General features: G+C 36.3%; 1 protein-coding gene across 1 annotated transcript; it reads right to left on the reverse strand.

Moving 5' to 3' along the window:
• Positions 1-585: 585 nt before the first annotated feature.
• LOC135299844 (cytosolic beta-glucosidase-like) lies at positions 586-12,140 on the reverse strand. Its single transcript, XM_064419272.1, has 4 exons — positions 12,072-12,140; positions 11,002-11,074; positions 6,635-6,862; positions 586-605 (listed from the first exon to the last, which is right to left on the reverse strand). Exons 1-4 carry the CDS (start codon positions 12,138-12,140, stop codon positions 586-588), a joined length of 390 nt encoding a protein of 129 aa, XP_064275342.1.
• Between the last annotated feature and the right edge of the window lie 6,572 nt (positions 12,141-18,712).

The following is an 18,712-nucleotide window of genomic DNA, read 5'->3' on the forward strand; positions in this document are numbered from 1 at the left end:
AGATACTAGCTCTTATCTAAATGAACTGACATCTTAAAATGCATTTCACTTGCTACATAGTGAAATGCAATTTACTTCCAGTAAATTACTATAGAGAATACTACCAAAAGAAAAGAGGTAAGGAAGGAATTTCCAGAAGGTTGGAAACGGGGCCAAAACAAAAACTATAGGTAAAGCATAAAACCAGAGCTTTGCCATTGTTGAACAGTTTTGACCACCTCAACACAGAGGCAGAAGCTGTTATAATGACTTAATGACTGTATAGAGGAATTAGCTGTTACACAGACTTCACTGTGTGTGTGAGGTTGTATTCCGTAAGGATATAATGAGATGCAATGGTCAGATTTTTAGGTGCACTCAACTTTACATCCTGCACAATAAGAAGCATTAATGATAAGCACTTTTTAACATGGTTGCTCTGCTCAACAAAGAACTTTGAACTTACAAAATAAGTTAGGGACAATGTATATATAGAGCACCTTTTCTTTTGCTTTCACACTAAGATTAAATCTATTTGTTTTCCTTTCAGCTAAACATTTTTTTTCAAATCATATCACTTTACTTTGATTTACATAAGTTTTAGCTTCAAGAATCATCGGTCATTGCTGAATACAAATAAGCACAGAATAAAATCATATTAGGTTTGCACAAATGATCTTTCATAATTTTAACTGTTAACTTTCAAAATTTTCTGTAAAATCAGTCTGAAATACTCCCATCATTGACTGGCATCAAATAGAGCAGGGTCACTTTGTAAAAACCCATTCGCAGTGATGTAAATTATAGAGTTATTATATGTATCCTAGAACAAGAGAGAGCAAAAGTTTTATTCAGAAAGATGTAAGAAAGCCCATAAAATCAGATGCATTACCCTCTATCTTTTCTAAGCTACAAACTAAAACTAGTTTTCATCAAATTGCACTGACCCTATTAACTTAATTTTCCATGAAGTGACCTTTTATGACTAACAATGGAAAAGCAAAACTGTGCAAATACCCATGAAGACAGTGAAATGACTTATTTTAATGAGAAGACTAAAATATCTTTCCTGCATTAGCATCTGCTTATTGTCACTGCTCCTTAACCCTTGGTACTGGCAGTCACTACACGTCTCCTTGCCAGGAGTAGATGTATGCCAGGAAAGCCTTATTGCTAGCATCACAAAGATAATTTCTGGAGTTCAAAAGATGATAAAACACTGGTGTGTCATTTCAAATAGTAAAACAGATATCAAGTGAAAAGGTAATAGGAAAACACAAGGCTCCTACTCTCTATAGCCAGCATGAAAAAATTAAATTACAAATCCCAGGGTGACTTGTTTATTTATATCTTGTACAATATCTTATGCCATTCAGATGGGCTCCTAAAAAATCTTCTGTAGAATTCATAGAGGTTCTATCAATCTGAGCTCTAGACACAAGTCCACAATGTTTTCTTCAAATGTTACCACAACTGCATCAGGGTTTAGCAGTAGTTTTTACACATCAAAACTGTCTTGTAAGTTCTGGTACCAGTACTGGGGCTACACCTTTTAAACAACCACCTAAAGCAACATAAGGCCCATGTAGTAACGATCACTCAATCTCCAAATGTTCTGAAGTAATAATTTACATGAATATTGGTGGTGTCAATGATACTTTCAGATTTCCAGTCACCTCTGTTTTTTTAGGATTAAGGCAAACCAAACTGATACAGGGAGTAGGATGCCATTTCCCAGGTCCATAATAGTTTTTCAGTAAGAATTGGCTGCTGAAAATATTAAAGGAAAAAAAGGGTTAATAATAATTTTGCTACATTTTAACACTTGAAGCAACCTCACTGCACATCTTTTCTATTATGAGATGCAAATATTTTTTCTCAAGTGCATGCTGAGTACTGTTACAAGACCCCAGAGTTGGCAAAAATGCTCAGTACACAAAATCTTCCAACCAGGCACATAAAATGAAATGAGGATGCAAATTTTCAAAATAGATCAGTGGACAGCAACTCCCCAGGAAAAACATAATTCTGATGGGTGCTGGTCACATGAAAATATAATCCTTTCATTTAAATGCCTGAATGGCAGCCTGACTGCATGTGCAAGATACAAGCGTGTTGGAAAAAGCCTGATGCTTGAGAGCCTTCCAGGTAGATTTTTTCTAATGAAAGCATTTTTCTCCTTGAGAACTGTGTCTTTTAAAAACTTCAGTGCCACACTCAGCAAGGTAACTAAGCTGATCTTTTATGTTTTGAACTTGGTTAGCTGGATTAGCTGTTTCCTCCAAAATGTTCCATTCTCCATCACTGTGCCAGCATCAGGACAAAGACACTGTCAGTGTATTCAACATTTTACAGTGGTGTGAATTCAACATTTCACTCATTAGATCTATATTATATTTAAGGCTTTTCATTGGCTTCTATGAGATTTTAGAAAGAGTTTGAGGCACTGGCCTCTTTAGCCACCAACCTGAATGGCTTGACAATAGGCTATCCGAGAAACCATCTCTTACGCTTTTACACTGCCACTGCTGCAGACTGCTCAGTCCTTCTAACTGCAAGAAGGAATTAGCTGACCTCTCTAAAGGCTCATGACTTCTAACCTTTCTTGTCCCCTCTTGCTAAGACAGAGATCAACTTTAATTTCCTGGATGTGTTGTTAAAGCTGGTCAGTACTGGGGATGTATTTCTAGAGGCTTAAAAGGAATTCACCTTCTGCACAGATTTAGCAGTGGCTGACATGAATAGGACAATTTTTACATTGCTGAGAGGTCACTGTAAGTTTAAATATCAGGGTACTTTAAGCTCTCAAATAGGCATTTTTAATTTTGCTTACATGCAAACACAACAGTATTGCTTTTAAACCTTCTGAAAACACTAGATATTGAAATACACATCATAAGCTCTGGTTCAAAGAGTATCAATTAGCTTGCTCTTTTACTTGAACTATCTGGTTTACTGCAGTAATTGGAAAAGGCCAACAGTGGCCTTGAATTATTATTTGCTAAGCTAAGTGGCTCCAGACAGGAATAGGTCTCTCTCATGCTGGTGGAATGCAGAAATCAGGCAGTCTTTGCTTCAGAGACTTGAACTAAATATACCAAAGTGTTTAATAACCTCAGAAACCTAAATTTCATAAAATTGTTGTGGGTCTTAGACTACCACATATCCTTAATAAGACATAGATGCCTGTGAAATATCTATCCCAATATTGCTGTATTGAAATATAGAACTGGGAAATGTCTACAGAAGTAGAAAACACAACAAAAAGTAGGAGGGTGAAGACTAAATTGCAAAGGTTAATAAAAGGTATGCTTAGGAGGTTATGTATGGCTTAGATCATTATTCTTAAGAGTTTCTGAACCAGAAGATTTTGTTTAATCCAAAGCAGGAAATTTGTTCTATACTTCTATTATATATTCCTTGGTATTTTCACGTTCAGCTTACTGTGTATTGATGTTTGAAAATGCCAACACAGAATGCCATACTATCTTCTTCTTAAAAGAACAGTATTAGACTTCAACTTAACCCAACTTCAAATGACTGATCTTAGGAATTCCTGCCAAATAGCTTTTTTAAGACAACATTTACTGCAGCAATCAATTATGAACCCCAGATTTAGACAGTGACTTCTCCTGAACAAACAGGTGCATACACATCCCTTAGCACAGCAAGACTCAATAAGATTGTTTACACAGTAATTCACAATAAATCTCAGATGTAGTTTGCTTTTCCTTCTGAATACAGCACCAGAAAAACTCATTAAATGCAGAGGGTTACGTGCCTGTGCCTGTGCCTGAGAATGCACCCATGCAAAAGAGAAAGGAATATACTAGAACTTAAATTTTGAAAAGCAAATTCTTGCATTTTGCAATAGCAATTAGCAGCAAATATATCTTTTGAGCTTCTGTTTGTCTTCAGAGGGACTGGGTGTGTACTAACTCTTTGATGATGAGACTACAAGTTTTACTACATAAGCTTAAACTGGGAAAAAAGAGCTCCTTTGCTGCTATGGGATCCTGTCCTCTCATATTCAACCCCTATGTAGAAGACATTAGAATTTCTCATCCTAATTTTCAGATTATGAATTATACAGTACAATTTATAACATCTAAGTGCAACCAGCTATCATTTATTCTTTACATCTCAATTAAATATTGTAAAAGATTTATGCTTTTTGTTAGAAAATGAAGAGAAATAGAACTGCGTGCCCGAAAAATGTGAATGTCAAGTCAAATTTCCAGGTTGTCTCATACTTTCCAGAGTAGGCTGACTTAGTTTCTCTGGATGTATCTGTGAGTCAAGTAGAAGCAGAAATACAGAAGAAAACATTCTTCTGAGGAAGTGTGTATATAAGGGTTTTGTGGAGAAACCCCAAAATTTTGAGGTTCCAGATATTAAGGAGCAGATGGGCAGTAGAAAGTGAAGGATTGTCCTTTTCTCCTTTCTATCACCTTCTTTCCCCATTCTGATTCCCTGCCTTCATGCTGAAGTGAGGCACAACATCAAATTCTCACAGACTCAATATCCCCTTGCCTACAACTTCTGTCTTCTTCTGCACTGACACCTAATGTTTAGCAGCTCACTTGTTCTTCTCAGGGCACCTTCTAGGGTAAAAATAATTGTAAGCTTTAAGCTAAAACCTGACACATCTTAGGAACAATACATCTAAAACATCATTGCTTTAAAAGACCCTACCTCCACCAAGTCAGAAACAGAATAATTTTAAAGGTTTTCAAATGTCCTACATCTTAGGTGTGAAATTGGTAGTGAATCTGTTGCTGTGAATGATTTTATTTGAAAGGACATTGCTTTAAGCTTTCTAATTCTTCACATGCTCTTTGCAAAAATGTTTATATAGAAGATGATGGCCTTTCCATGCTATGCAGTTACAATTGCTTCAACAGATCACTGCACAGGAGAAGTGAACTCCTGCCTAATGAAAGTTGGCCTACTTGGAGTTCTGCCAATGCCCTTTCGTTAAATGTAAAGTTCATAATATTAATCAGGCAACTGCTTATACTGGGGATCAAGTGAACATCTTCTGAAATTACACCTGAGTTTTGTCAAAATGTTAGCTTTCCTTACCAAGTGCATTCAGAATGTCTGCTTGCTATCTCCCACTCTGACAACTAAATAACAAAGCCCATTCAGCAGGCAGCTTGCTGAGGTTTTACAGTGCCTGCAGCCCTAGCTAAAGGAATATCAGTACAGGAAAGAAACCACAACTACTCAGCCAAATTTAAATTCAACACACCACAAAAAGCATTCTGAGGGAAACACAAGCTGTGCCAGTGAAAGTGGGCCACGTATTGTAAATTTTGGTGGCAAAGAAAAATCTTCAATTCAAGCCTCTCTGGGATACTGGCATATGTATCTGGCATGCTCTGCAGGGGAAAATGGCTGGTTGGTCTGTTTACAGCAGATTTACCAGCCTCTCTTTTCTGAAATCTTGAAACAAAGGCTCCTCCACTCTCTGGTGAAAACCTTGATCTGCAGGATGCAGAGGATAGGCTGCTATCTACTGAACAGCCAAACTCTACATGACCAAAATTCTTCAGAAAAAGATTGCTTCTGCTGGTACCACCCTAGTACAGATAAGGATAACCTGAAGGTTATTTTCTAAGAAGTCCTGTCCTTTGCAGCCTTCCATCTTTGTAGTCTTCAATTTGCCAAGGCAAATACTGCCCTAGAAGTATAAAGATATATCTTCTTGGTTGAACTGAGATGCAGAAGAGTAGGAAGCAGAATTGAGATTCAGAAGTTCATTCAAATATACTTTTCTTTTTTTCTCCTTGGCACATTATCCTCCCAGCATACAAGAAATCTCAGCCAGCTTCTTTGATTCTCCCATTGTTTCTGGTTCAGCTTCAGTTGCTTTTATTCTTCACAATTCTCTTTATTTCATCTTTCTTCCATTCCCTCTGTTCTGTAATCACAACTGCCCTTTCCTGTCTTCTCCTAGTGAGTGACCTTAAGCTCTCCCCCAGACCACACTGATGGAATTAAAATAATCAGAAGTGAAACAAATTTTATATCTGACTTCTAGCAATCTGACCAGTTTACTTATGTGCTGTATCCCTTTACATATATACACTGCCTGCTGAGACTGTGAAAACTTCCTTAAGAGCTCCTGTTTGCCAGAGAACTAAACATAGTTCCTATCAGTCTGAAGAATCCTCTCTAATATGCTAAAGAAAAATGTCTGGGAAAAGTATGTCCCTTAGTGCAAAATAGTCAATGTGAAGTTCAGCACATTGGAGTATACTGATAAGCTATCTAAATGCACTTGCCAAATGAGATAACTTGTCTATTGTAAGCCATCCAAAAATATTCTCATGGCTAGGATCCCAGTAAGTATAAACATTCTGATGAAGCAAAATGATTTAGAGTTACAATTAAAAAAACTGGAGTAAGCAAAAAGATACATAGGAAACATAATAATAATCCTATCCCAAAAGATTGCGCTATCCAAGGGGATCTAGAATATTAATTAGTAAGTTGTTGCAAACCTATAAAAAATCATCCTATAATTACTCTGAAAAAAAGTTGCAATTTCAAAGCTACACTGCAGAATAGCATACTGGATTAATTATGCCAGACTGCAGCAATAACCTTGAATTAAAGCTGCAACCTTCTATTTTTAAGAAACAATTGCCTTTCTGGTTGATGAAACCTGTCGTCCCATCAGGTAACAGACGTGACCAGGAAAGAGAAAAGCAATAATGAGTCAATCCAAGCTGTTTGATACATTTCAAATCTTCCTCCCACAGAGTGTATCTGCCACAAGCTACATCACCAGTCTGGTTCTTGAAAACTCGATCTCCTCCCTGATGAGTGAATATGTCCCAGACATTAGGGCCCTTTCCATCTGCATTCCAGCCTTCTGCTTGAAAAACAAAACTTGGTCATTACACTTTTGACATCAAAAGACATATGTTGCAAGTAAATAATTTATCACAAAGTAGGTGCAAATCTCATGGGAAAATTGAGAAGTATTCTTTACACATTCCTTATATTATTTAAAGTAACTAGGAACTTTCAAGCATTAATATACATTTTCATTAGGTTTTGCATTTATTCATATTTTTACTTGCTGCTAATTATTTGAAAATTATGTTTTAAAAAAACATTCAGACTTCTAACACTCTTCATACTTCCTTAGCCTAAAATCAGATGTTTGCCACTCTTGAGATATTACAGGTTTTCACAAAGGGCATTTTCTAATGCTACTTCCATCCATAAATGTAAAAGATCAGTCCATATCAAAGAAAGCCTTTAGGGTATGAGAAATACATCCAACAAATAGGCACTTATGGCTTTCAGGATGTCCTTTGAAAATCTTGACAGTTTGTTAAAAAGAAAGGAATGCCATTATGAGCCATGGCCCTAGGCATATACAAGCTGAATTAATAACACAGCTCTAAAAAACTTCAGCTTTTTGTTTAGCCAGACATTCACAGAAATTAATTTTGAATGTTCAAAAGCACTGCACCATTTTCTCCAAACTTTCAGAGTTTTAGGATTTCTTCACAATTCTAAAATTGAGATACACAGATTACCATTAAAATATTCAAAGTTTAGCTGTTGTCTGAGATCTAACAAAATATAATATTTAATTTGAATAAATGCACCTCTCTTCATTAGAGGTTTCTTTGTCTTTCCTGAGCCATGCTATAGCTGAGGCAAACATTACTTTTTTTTTTTTTTGTGGAGAGATCTGTAAACTTGCTTTCCTCTGTAAACCCTTGAAAAGTGTGATTTAATCATTAAATTGCAATTAACCTCAAAGTGGCCAACCTCATTTACCACCAAGATTTTTCAGAGTCCCAAAGAATGCACTGTTCCAGGGTTATTCTTTAAAAACTAAAATGACATTGTGTGTTAAAATTATGTATAAATTAAATATCAGTTGGGTTATAAGATTAATAACTATATAATAGCTACATATCAATCCTCAATAAAAGTGTTTTAATAATCAATTAGTATCATAGAAATTAGAGATGGAGAAGAACTATTAGGAGGTCATTGAGTCCATCCCCTGCCAATGCAAGATTGCTCCCTTAAGTATATTCAGTACTTAATATACATCTGTCTTATTAAATCTAAGTTTAATGCAAGGTTAAGCATATTGAAGACACTTAATTTAAAGCATTACTAAAATCTGTAATATCACTTCTATAACCTAGCTTTTCAGAGATCATTGTCACATTTCATGGTCTTTACAGAACTTTATTGCAGCACATGAACACCCATACATCTACATTTGGTTGGTCAGTAAATTAAATTTTACATGGGACAACCTTCAAAGTAGGTCAAATTTTAGATCCAGACAGTTTGAGTTGTTCTTAATCTCAGATTTTATTATAGACTTGGAGCTCTGTCTGTATGCTCCTCAGAAAAAGACAATACTACAAGTTTTCTATATCCTGCTTCAAATTTCAAACATGACTGCTGAAATAAATAGTCATTTGAGAGAAGTGCAGGAAATAACAAATAACAGTAATTCTTTGATGGTACCTAGAGTTTTGAAGCCTTTAAGAGCAGGCTTCCTGCACCATATCGATTCGATAGCGCTCTTTTTTCAGTGCAGCAGGAACGCAGGGAATGAAAAGCTGCCATAACAGGCAGTTAACACACCTTCTGTTAAGAATCCTCATCTAGAGCAGAGGCTGAATGAACCCTCTTTTTTGTCTGCCTTCCTCCAGCAAAGGTAGTGGGAGGGAGGAGGAGAAGCATTTGATTTTCAGCAGAGTCTAACAGTACTAGTCCAGTGGTCATTAGCCACTGAGGGGCTGTAGCAATCAGACCTACTTTCAAGCATTCCTGACACTGTTTAAAGAGGCTTCTCTGTACATCATGCGTCTGAGCCACCTGATAGAGCGTAGGAAGGAATCCAGCTGAGGCAACAGAAAGCTCTAGATACACTAACACATCCTGCTGAGCCACAATTAATCTGCAGAGAGCTCTGCTCTGCTTTGATGACCCAAGCTTTCACCTCTAAGCTTGCTCAGAAACTTCCACGCCACACAGCAATCCATAGTGTAGGCATAACCGGAGCTTTAGTGAGCTTTGGGGCCAGGAAAGAACAGTGATGAGGACCTGGTTTTACACTCAGAATACTTAGGTGTGATTTGGATACCAAATCAGCTCATGACATGCCATCAAATGAATAATATCAATTATTACGATGCATGTTTCTCATACTCTGCAATTATTACAACAGAAAGAAATGTAATGCTTTTCCAACTTGTGAAGCTCCTTACGCAGAAATATTACTGATAAGAGTATATAAGTTTTCATGTACTTTTCCAAGTACACTTTTCCTCTAATTCAGCTGTCCTTTAACCTTTGGGAGTGAAAATTTCTTGACCTGATCTCTGACCAAAAAGTGTAATTTTGTTTGAATTAATGCAGTTCCATTATTTGGCATATGAAAGAAGCGAAGAAAACCACTTTTACCATAAGGATTTTTTTGCAACTTTTCCCCAAAAAAAATAAAAAAAAGAAGAAAAAAATCAAGCAGAGAGTTAGAATTTAGCATAGAAATGGCCCTCAGTAAGAAGAAGTGCTTTTGAATGTTCTGGTGCAAATTGATTTTGATTTGACTGAGTCATGAACCTTTGAAATCTGCACTTTGAGCATGCAGAGTACAATTGGTATGATTTTTTAGCGCTTTGAAATATACAGAGTAGAGGAGGTTGTGCTGTGCATAAATACATAGCTGCCAGTAAAAAATAAAGTAGCCTGTCAGCTCGTGCCTCTTCCACTGTGTATCTTGTGATATGCACAGCAACTGAGTTTGGACTCTACAAGAACTATTGCTTCAATCATTCTGCCTCTAAGTCAGAAGCTGCACAGCCTCTGAAGCTTTCAGGAGAAGGAATTCCCTGTTGAGTTTCTTACTTCTGCAGGAAAAGGGTCATTTGAGTAGTGTCTAGACCATATTATAGATTTTTTTTTTATGTTTTCCCCACTCAGAAGCCTTAAGAAAGTTCATTAAAAATACATTAAGAGAACATTAGAGTTGCACATCTAGCCACTCAAAAGGCAGGAAATTATAATGCACACACAATTCACATTCTAAAAATTAGTTAGAAGAGCTGTGTGCATTGCAGGACTGGAGTTAGAATCTGGCCCAGAATATTGATTCCCTGGGAACTGTGAGCTGTTCAGTCTATTAGGTGAAGTGAACTGAGCTCGTTAAAAGGTACTGAGCATGGGCAAGTACTCTCAATTTCAGCAATAACCAAGAACTAAAGGCTACATCCTCAAAGACAATTTAGGATCTACAACTCCCATTTAGGTACTGAAATCAATGGGAGTTAAGTGTCTGTATGCTGCAGGCTATAACATGAGAAAATCAGGTCTATATGTATTTTGAAGGTTTATAAAGACAGATTTATGAAACGATAAAGTTTGGAGGGGTTATGGCTGTAGATGTCCCTGTGTTTATGTGTTTACATTTCCTAATCTGTGACATATTTTCATATTGTGCTGGGCAAATCCCTTCATCAGTCCCTCTGTTCCGGTGGGAACATGACACACGTCCCTGGGGGACACCCCCACAAGTCCAATTGTTAACATCTCAGTTCATTGTTTTTCATAATCTTTGGAGATGAGTTGCTAACTGAAGACTTCTTGTGATTACTGGTGTCTGATTAGGTAGTTCTCCCACCTAGTTTCAAAATAGCCAATAGCAATCTCCTTGAATTAGCTCTACAGAAACAATATACACAATAAGTAGATGAAAAAATTACTTATGAGTGCTGCCTCCTCCCCCCACCCCTCTCCCCCCAAAAACTAGCTCAATTTCCATTACCTAGCCATATTTCTGAGATTTGAAATATCTTTTACGTTCTTCTTACTCCTCAAGTCAGAAGTGTTTATACAGAAATGCTACATGGATTTGCATCAGCAGTAGTATCTACATAACAAAGCAAAGATCAAACACTCTCCTTCGAGGGTCCAGACTTTTTGTTCACATAAAACTTCTTTAACACTTTGATAGCTAAAAATTGACACCTTCAATTTGATATGCTGCTGTAGCTGCATCCCAAGCAAATCCAACTGGAAAAGCAATATCCTCCAGCACTGGCTGCAGAAGACAGGTGAATACACAGCATTATGTGTGCTGTGGAGATGTTGGTTTCGTTTGCAGACAACACTTCCTGGCTTGATCACTCTTCCGCTTGTTACAAGCAGATTCTATATGGAAGACAAAAATAAACCCTGTGCAGCTTCATACACTGAAGGGTAAGTCATGCGCTTTGCATATTTTGGGATTAAAGCAGAGAGGTTCAGTATGCTACTAGTGAAAGTGGAAAAGGCAGCAGTGGAAAAGACTCGGGTGGTCACAGTAAGGGCTTCTCCTCATATAAAGAATTAATATGCTAAACAGATCCCTCTTTCCTTTCACTTGCTTCTCATCTCCCATACAGAGAACTTTGTTCTTTGTGGACCCTCTATTCAATATAATTCCTTTAGCCACCAGGCAAAAAATAATTTCCACCAGTAAGCATCAAAAACCAGGAGTCCCTCTTCTTTTCTAGCATCAAATTTGTTTTTCTCTTCCAACACCAAGAAAATGTGCCTGCAGTAGCTGAAAAAATGATATTTTAGCCATTACATGTTTTGCAGTGGAAACCAATGAGTAGATGAGCAAGATTTGTATAGGAGTACAGACAGAACAGCTATCTTTCTCCTTCTTTAAAACCCCGTGGATGCTCATTTTTTTAGAGCAGCAATGACAACCTTATGGCATGTGTGCCAGAATCAGCATCTGCAAAACAGCCTTCAGGTCTCTTTCTCTACCTTCTGTCAATGCTGTTACTGCTCTCCTGTCAGCAGACTGAAAAGGGAGCAGCAGCAGGAGAGTCAGGTAACAAGTGGGATGGGATGAAAGTAGTTTACTGTCCCTCTCCAGAAAACTGCACCACCTGGCACACTAGATGGCACTACTGCAATTTTTTTTTTAACTTACTGGTGCTTTCCCCCCATTTATTCTAACACTACATCCATATTGCTTTTGCTCAGGTCAGTATTGGCACATACTGGACTGCTATAATAAATCACCACTTCTTTACTCCACCTACCTCTCTTGACTGTGAGATCTTTCTGGGTGAGGACCTAGTTCTGCAAATCATTACACAGGTAACTGACATTTTCTTTGGTAATGAAAATAAGAAACCTTACTATACATAGGAAATCAACTAATACAGTCAATGCACATACTTTTGCCAAGAATGCACACAATAAAAGAATCAACTTCTTTGAAAAAAATAAATTCCTTTGTAGAGACACAGGGAAGCTGATTTAATTCCAAAACGAATATTGCAGAACCAGACAGTACAGATGCAATGTAAAATAATTTGGGCTTTCACAGCAGGCGTATATTTCCTCAAGTGTCTTTCACAGGAAAGGTAAAAGCCCCTTGAATACAAAGGAACAAAGGGGGAAATGAGGCACCACATACTAATTTGTTCCCAAAAAGCATGCTGACACATAGTCTAGGCAAACATGCACATCCTTCATGTGTATTATACAGATGATCAAAACCTGATAAAATGAACTAGTCAGTGTTCTGTTGTTGATGCTGCACACTCAGGCTTTCATCTGCAAGATAAGGACAGTTACCAGTAAAACTCACCAGGGCCACCTTAAATCATCATCAATACGTATTAATCGACCAGAGTAATAATGCTTATTTTTCACATCATTAAATGTTACTGGTAGGCACCTTTGAAAATGTAAGTAACATTAATTTTTTTCCCTGAGAATAATACAACTCAATTTCACAGGTGATATAATAAAAATGTAAGTCAATAATAGGGGGAGAGGGGCAGAGGGGATATAGTAACAATAAAAATCCAATAAAAAGTTTTCTGAAAATGCTTAAGCATTAAAAAAGCTAAAAAGTGTCACTGCTGATTCCCTATCAGGAATCAACAGAGATGGGTTTTGAGAGAGATTGAGTAGGAGGAAAATATTCCATAAGCAGTCTGGGGGAGAGTGAACAAAATTTGCCTCAGAGGTTAAGACAGATTCACAGTAATGAGATACCAGGTTATGTCAGGTAAGTTGGCAGATTCTGATAGATGCAGGGCTTCAAAATTCAGAGAAGCTGCACTGATAGCAACTAAGATGAAACATTTTGGGCAACCCAGATTCTACATTTGTGCTACCACTTCTGGGTGTATTTCTGTATTCATAAGCCACTCCTTACTGCAGTGGTGTGACTTGAAATTAAATGTTCATTAGACCCTCTGCATGGCTTCTAGGATGTACTCACCTTATTACTCTGATAATTTTCCCTACATCTAACAAATAATCTGGCCCCAAGATGAATTTCAGTATTTCACTGTCCCATGCTTTTTTCCAATCCATATAGATATAAAACTTAAAGAGAACTATTAAGCTCTATCTAGAGGCAATATTTTTCTGGACTATATTTAAGGTATTTGCATTTGCACTGGTGCATATACAACTTAATGAGCTCAAACCAAGTATGCATAAGAAAAAACAAGTAACATCCAAATGTATTTGGACAAAGATTTCTTTGTCAAGTCAATAAAAAGCAGGAGTAAACAGCCCTAATAATACAGGTTAGCAACTAACTTAACAAAATGCAAGATATTTTATTAGGGTGAAAGAAGAATAGATTTTGTTGTTGGACTTCAAGTCATGTGGAGCTTATTATCAGAACAATTGCATCTTGTCAAAAGGAGATTCTCCTGACTTTGATATTTCCCATTCTAAATATCCTATTCCTATTATTAATTCCTATTATTATTCCTATTATTAATAGTATTTACTATGGAGTTTGGAAATTAAATTTGAAGGGTGGTGAAAATAAAAATCTTGTTCCTGAAATTTTACACTGTGCATGGACCAGAAGAAAGATATACCTTCTTTGGAAGCAAGACTATGTCTCTGAAACAGACAAAGATAGAAGTTCATATCTTCTGTGTGTTCTCTTTGTAATTGCTACTCATAAATTTAGCTTCTCTCTGGCAACATAATAGAGCAGAGAAACTGCTCTATTGAGAAACAAATTTACTAAAACACTTCAAAGTCTGCCAGACAATCTTGATTTTTTAAATAGTAATACAAAATTAATGAATAGAGAGCAGAAGATATACTGTCACATGTCTGACTTTTAGCCATATACTGTATTCTTTAAGATATTTTCTCACGGGGCTTAAGGTGTTTTCAATTAAGTTATGGAGACACCATACTGTCTTACACCGTGGCTGCAGCAGAGAACTCATAACTTTGATTCTCTAAATTCAGCCTTAATTAGAAGCCTCTCCTGGATTGTTGATTAGCCTTTCTTCTCCCATCACCAATGTGTCAAAATTCTGTTCCCAAACTTAAATCAAATTGGAAATGAACTATCATGTTGACTGAAATGAAGGGTGATGACAAACAATGAAGGGTAATGATAAACAATAACTTTGAAGGGAGGCATTTAGTGCAGTACACAAAGATTAGTATTACTTCTGATCACATTTAATAGCTTCAATAATGAGCTAGAAGAGGGAGTAAATGGTACATTAATGAAATCTGCAGATCTATTAAACTAGGAGGAGCTGAGCACAGTGCTGAAAATAGAGAAATAATTCAAGGCTTCTTGGGAAGATTAGAAACACCAGCAGAATATTGCAATGAGATTCCATTTAGAAAACAGATGAATAATATTTTGGTAAAAAATCAACAGATGGTAACAGGTAAAAATCTGGAGAGCTGTAATGCTGGAAGTGATTTAAAATTAAGAACATCAGGAAAACTAGGCAGGAATCTCTAACTGAGCAGTCAATATAAACTGAAATTTGGGCAAAACTATTAAAGAATAAGTAAACAAGTAATGACTCATCTTAAAGCAACTCTACAACCATCAGTTCTCTTCTGTGTACAGCACGGGCACTGGAAAAACAGACTATCAGTCAGATGGTTAGAGATTTTACAGCTATGGAACTTTTTCCTGGAAGAAAACTTAAAAGTAAGCCATTCATATAACAGTGTTGTCCTTCATAAAGTGAATGACATAACAGTGAGCCACTGGCTAAAAAACATAAAAAAGCCCAAGACTGAAGAAATAAAATATTCCCCCACTGCTTCTGGTAATTGAATCATGCAGCTTGAATTTTTTTATATTCCTGAGGAAACTGCCAATGGATTGCCAGCTGCTATGAGCTTTCCAACAGCAGATATATGGGCACAATATCTTGGAGACCTAAAGCTAGTTGTGAGCAAGTTAGCTGCATTTGGAGAGCTCACACAAATTAATCTTGCTGGGAATAACTCTACACAAACTATAGTGGAGGTCCAAACTAGTGTTACATCCCTGAACCAGAAATAGTCTCAGCAATTCAGCATGGCAACAGCATTAGGATGTATAGTAAGTTTGTAAAGTGATATTCCATATTGGTCATCAGTCTTCAGAAGTCCTTGATAGTTCTTGGATGTTGAAGGCAATTGTCCTTTATTGCTGAGTGCCTCCATACAGTATTTTAAAGGGGCTTGTCTACTGAGGAGTTTGTCACTGTCACTGCATTGTGACACAACACTGGGTGCGCAGAGCAGGGCGTTGATCCACAGCTTTAAATTTGCACACTTCAGTAGAAAACCTGGCAAAAGCCCTTTCATGTAAAGCGCTGCTCTATTCATTTATATCTTGGCAAGTCCTGCTGTTCCATACTTCCGGATCACTCATCTTTTAGGTGAACAAGCTTAAAAACAATGAGCCATCATGCAAAATTATCAGCATAAAAAAAAAAAAAGGGGAAGAGATAGATATATGGAAAAAAAACACAAAAAATACCAGAAGTATAGGCAGGCACTCAGGTCCCTTTTTGAATGCACTCTGAGACAGCACCCTTTCACTGGTGTTTCAGGGAGAGCTGTCTAAAACTTCAAGAAACTGAGAGTTTCAAGATGTTTGCAGAGCAACCTACTGGCAAATATGCTTAAAATTATTTTGCCAGGAAAATATCTGCTGCAACTTATCAGTTTGACTGCAACTGGTTATAAAGAGACATCTGAACGATTTTAGCTAAACTTGTCAACATTTTTAAAATAGAAGGCAAAGTCTTTCACATGTTTAAAAGTGGCACAATTTCCCTGTTTATGCCATGAATATGTAGGCTCTTTTGCTACACAGCTAAATCTTCAAAATCATGTACATAGAATCTTCACTGGAAATACTTAGTTCTGGTTTAAAATCAGTATGCCTCATTTTTTACAGTAGGTGCACTTTGAAATCCCAGCAACTTATCCTCTGGAACATAATTTAAGTGACTAAAACAAGAAGTCAAATTTAGCTCATTTGAAAATGTTTTTCTTTTGCTGTTTCTGAAATGTCTCCCTTCTTAACAGGTAAATCATATTTACCCTTAGAAACTTGTCGTATCACTTGCTTTTTATTGCTGAAAGATTACATATATGATGTCTCTATTATTCTCCCATTCTAATATTCACAATTTACATATTTCCTAGAACAGGAATGTTTTTAATTTCTTCTGACCCCACGTGCCATCAAGAAGATGTGTGCTGACATCACATGGTTGGGGGTGAAAATATTGCTGAAATGTTTGAATACTTAGAGGCAAAATATCTGTGGAGATCACTAACCAGAGCCAAACAAATCTGAAAGAAAACTGACACTGATGAGAATACATGGCTGAATAAATATTGGTGCTGCAACATGATGGAAAGCTTGAAAGGCTGGTACAAGTACCAGGAACCAGAGACTATACTTGAAGGAGACATTACACATGGTGGTACTAAGGGAAATGCTTTAAGCAACATCCATGAGACCACAAAAAAGCAAAAATCAACACCATCAGATAAACCTATTTTTAAAACTGAATTATCACAGAAACTTTTTTTTTTTCATTTATATGCAGGTTTTCTCCCCAAAGCACTAATAGCCTAAAATTTCTTAACTTAATTTTTACTGCCTTTTTTTTTTTTCTCAAGGTTTGGGTTGTGGTGGGCTTTTGGTTTTTTTTTTGTTTTGTTTTTTTTTTTTTTTTTTTTTTTTTTTAATTTGTGTTTGGGGTTTTTTACTAGTTTTTAGTTATTTTAACACAATCATAGAATAAGACAGGAAAGGATTCTGCCCAGACCAATTTTATATTGGGGATATATTGACAAAATAAAATTATTTCAACATTTATAATATGTATAAAGTCCTGTATTTGTTTTCAGAATTAGCTTGAAATAGTGCAACTAGTTTATACAGCACTAAAACTGTATCTTTCATTTTCTTTTTCTTCCAGAAATTCTGTTTCTCAAGTTGCTGACTATGACTAATGACATTGAGTATGACTTTAGCAAATATGCTTGAAAAGCTTCTTCCACCAGTCAGGATTAAGAAATCCTATTATATTAGTGCATTGATATAAAATTCACTTCCCTGTATCAGCAATATAGAACCATCTACTCTTAAATGGCAGCACACTATGAGAGACAGTAGTTGATATTACTTTTCAAAAGATTTGTGCTACCCCATTATCCTATAAATATTTTTCCTTTTTTCAAGAAATACTGCCCATTGTACTCCTTTTCATCCTGCAAAATAGTAGTGAGAGCACTATTGCTTGCACCTGGAAAAGGAGATCTACAACAACACTTTAATTTGACAAATTAATTCAAATACCTATTTGAAATTCAGTAAACATGGTTTATTTTTCAAACAACTTGAGTTTTATGCATACATGCACACACATATATATATAGTCTTTCAAACAGTATTACAGGTGTGCAGTGATATCTCAGAATTATGTTATTCTGGAAACACCACAAAATATGTACCTGACTCTGAAGCAAATCTAATATGATATAAGGAAAAAGAAAATCAACACAACTGTTTAATATAGCTCTTTATTGATTTCAACACATAAATTTAAAAAAATATTAAAGAATACAGTAGGCATCAGGAGGCAGCACTGACCTTTTTACCATCACAGAAGTTGTTTCCTTAATAAAGAAGTCACATGGATAAATACAGTGTCTCATTCAATTTAAGCTCTTTATGTGTTCCCTTATATTTTAGCTTGGCACAGAGTCAAGTGAACTATGTATGACATTGTGTAGATGAAATCAAACACATTTTTGCCCTTCTGACAAAATACTCCAGAATTTTATAATCAGACAACAAAAAAGTGGAATTTATAGGTAAGCAAGTTTATTTTTATATCAAGCTCCTTTGATTTTCTCTTAATTTCTCTTCTGACTAAACTGGTGAATAGAACTAGTAATGGTTGTTTTATGAAAGTTTTTGTGTGCTGAGTGATGAATATCCCATAGGAGACAACAGTTAGAGAGCTCTGAGAATGTGGACATTTGGCACACATCCATACTGAGCTCTTAGAAATGTTTCTGGTTTCTCACATTCCCATGGAAGTATGTAGAAAAACTTGTGTTTATGTAATTAAAAGACTACATCATGATCTATGGTATAGATTGGGGCAGGAGAACAAAGGCAACCTTTTATTTTCTAGCTTTGAAAAGCAGATGTTGTGAATAACCACTATTTAGCAGAATACATATAGCAGCTTATTAAATATATGTAAAATCTGTCCAGTGGTGTTGCTACTATCCACAATACTCTCCTCTCAGTCTGAGCCAAGGCAAGAAGTTGTAGCAATAGAAAGCTGTTACCTCTGATGTGGACCTTGCCATTGGTTGCAATTATTTGTTTCCTTGCCAAAGAGTGAGTAACTTTATGTTG

Source organism: Passer domesticus, chromosome 4, assembly GCF_036417665.1.
Source record: "Passer domesticus isolate bPasDom1 chromosome 4, bPasDom1.hap1, whole genome shotgun sequence".
In the NCBI taxonomy this organism is placed as follows: domain Eukaryota; kingdom Metazoa; phylum Chordata; class Aves; order Passeriformes; family Passeridae; genus Passer; species Passer domesticus.